The 2436-nt window shown below is 45.9% G+C and overlaps 1 protein-coding gene across 2 annotated transcripts in view; it reads right to left on the reverse strand.

Moving 5' to 3' along the window:
• Window positions 1-387: 387 nt before the first annotated feature.
• The window catches only part of cpamd8 (C3 and PZP like alpha-2-macroglobulin domain containing 8), a 130646-nt gene continuing 128597 nt past the window's right edge, over window positions 388-2436 (reverse strand). For both annotated transcript variants that reach the window (XM_084311559.1, XM_084311558.1), the window contains exons 43-44: window positions 1951-2146; window positions 388-1825 (exon numbers count right to left, since the gene is read on the reverse strand). In XM_084311559.1, the coding sequence (XP_084167685.1) occupies window position 1825; window positions 1951-2146 (197 nt within the window). In that variant the 3' untranslated portion in view covers window positions 388-1824. The remainder of the gene's footprint in view (window positions 1826-1950; window positions 2147-2436) is intronic.

Genomic DNA, 2436 nt, shown 5'->3' on the forward strand with positions numbered 1-2436 from the left:
ATGCTTAAAGGAACACGCCAACATTATGGGAGATGCACTTACCATCTTGTCCAGAGTCAGACCAGAAGATAGATACCAAGTTCCTCTCTGTGGGTTCAGGAGCTTAGTTTAGCACAAATTAATGCAAGTGGATACAGACCACTAGTCTAGCTGTTGGGCCAAAAAGACCTCTCCTGGAGTTTTAAGCTAGGCTAGGGGTACCTATCCACTTCCATTCATTTGTGCTACGCTAGGCTAGCTTGCAGCCAGATAGCTTTCTACTGAAAGCACAGAGAGGACATTGGTATCCATCTTTTTATGACTCTGGAGAAGATGGTAGGCACATTTCCCATAATGTTGGCGTGTTCCTTTAACATGAAAGTGCAGAGAGACGACATGACCAACACCTAGATTGTATACAAACTTTATTCTTGTTTGTTTCAAAAAAGCACTGTACTCATATGGACATGGGGTTACAAATGGTTCAAATTTGGTACATTTACAGTAATTCCAAACGTAATTCTTTTGTTTTTAAGTTGATTGCTTGGCGAGTCAAAATTGAACAAATAAAAAAAAAGAAAATAGCTTATGTACTGTACAATCAAATCCCTGTGTGCTCAACAGTAAGGTGGCGGATGACAGAAATGTAACTTGGTAGAATAGTTTGAAAAACATACAAGCTTATACTTCTGTAGAGCATATGGGTAACATATGTCTTTTTTCCAGCAGGTATTACAAAGTATAGCAATCTCAATAATTGGTTTAAAGCTTGCTTAGAATGCAGAAATATTTATCACACCGTATTTCTGTTTGAATTGAAAATAGCAGTAGTGACAGGGCAAAAGAAAATAGACATATTGGGCAAAGACATAAAAAAAAAAAAAAAAAAGCTCTAGCTACAAATAAATACCACAGATAGAAAATACAACAAAATGCTTAAATTTGAGTGTAATTACAAACATAAATACTTGATTAATTCATCTAGAGATTACAGTGGAACAATGCAACGGGACTACAGTGAGTAACACAGATACTATGGTGTCTAGTGGAAGGACGAAAGAGAAGCTACAACAGAGGTCTGGAGGGGACTAGCTTATTAGCAGTCAGACACACACACACACACCACACACACACACACACACACACACACACACACACACACACACACACACACACACACACACACACACACACACACCTCCATACTGACTCAAATCCATACAAACATGCACATATTACAAAGACACAGTCACTCTCTCCAGACCCCACCATCTCTTCCTACCAGACCAGAGGAGCCTCTCTTCTCTCTCCAGACCCCACCATCTCTTCCTACCAGACCAGAGGAGTCTCTCTTCTCTCTCCAGACCCCACCATCTCTTCCTACCAGACCAGAGGAGTCTCTCTTCTCTCTCCAGACCCCACCATCTCTTCCTACCAGACCAGAGGAGTCTCTCTTCTCTCTCCAGACCCCACCATCTCTTCCTACCAGACCAGAGGAGTCTCTCTTCTCTCTCCAGACCCCACCATCTCTTCCTACCAGACCAGAGGAGCCTCTCTTCTCTCTCCAGACCCCACCATCTCTTCCTACCAGACCAGAGGAGTCTCTCTTCTCTCTCCAGACCCCACCATCTCTTCCTACCAGACCAGAGGAGTCTCTCTTCTCTCTCCAGACCCCACCATCTCTTCCTACCAGACCAGAGGAGTCTCTCTTCTCTCTCCAGACCCCACCATCTCTTCCTACCAGACCAGAGGTCCAGGAGTCTCTCTTCTCTCTCCACTCACTCTAACATATTCACAAGTAATGTACAATTAGGAGACGGGTTGTCGGTGCTGTGGTCGGGGGGTTCTGTGAAGGACAGAAGAACAAGATGTACGGTGGTTACAGGAGACTATCATTTATTTATGTCAGTGTGATGACTGAGCTTGCCCATCTAATGACCTGGGGTGTGTAGTGTAATTAGGGAACTGTACCATCGCTCTGGGGTGTCGTTTGTGTCCAACGTAGGTAGCTGGATGCCTGCTGGCACCGGCACCTTATGCGCCGCCCCTCCCCCTCCTACAGGAAGCTCAAAATGGTCGTCTGCCTCTGCGTCAGCAGGGAAGGGTTCAGAGTCATATTCATAGGAGTAGTAGGAGACTTCTGCCATGGAGCCCTGCTCCTCCTCACCTAGAGACAGAGAGAGAGAGAGAGAGAGAGAGAGAGAGAGAGAGAGAGAGAGAGAGAGAGAGAGAGAGAGAGAGAGAGAGAGAGAGAGAGAGAGAGAGAGAGAGAGAGAGAGAGAGGGAGAGAGAGAGAGAGAGAGAGAGAGAGAGGGGGGGGGGAGAGAGAGAGAGAGAGAGAGAGAGAGAGAGAGAGAGGGGAGGGGGAGGAGAGAGAGAGAGAGGAGAGAGAGAGAGAGAGAGAGAGAGAGAGAGAGAGAGAGGAGAGAGAGAGGAGAGAGAGAGAGAGGATATCCG

The sequence above is a fragment of the Notolepis coatsorum genome, assembly GCF_963971535.1.
Source record: "Notolepis coatsorum genome assembly, chromosome: 3".
Taxonomy (NCBI): Eukaryota; Metazoa; Chordata; class Actinopteri; order Aulopiformes; family Paralepididae; genus Notolepis; species Notolepis coatsorum.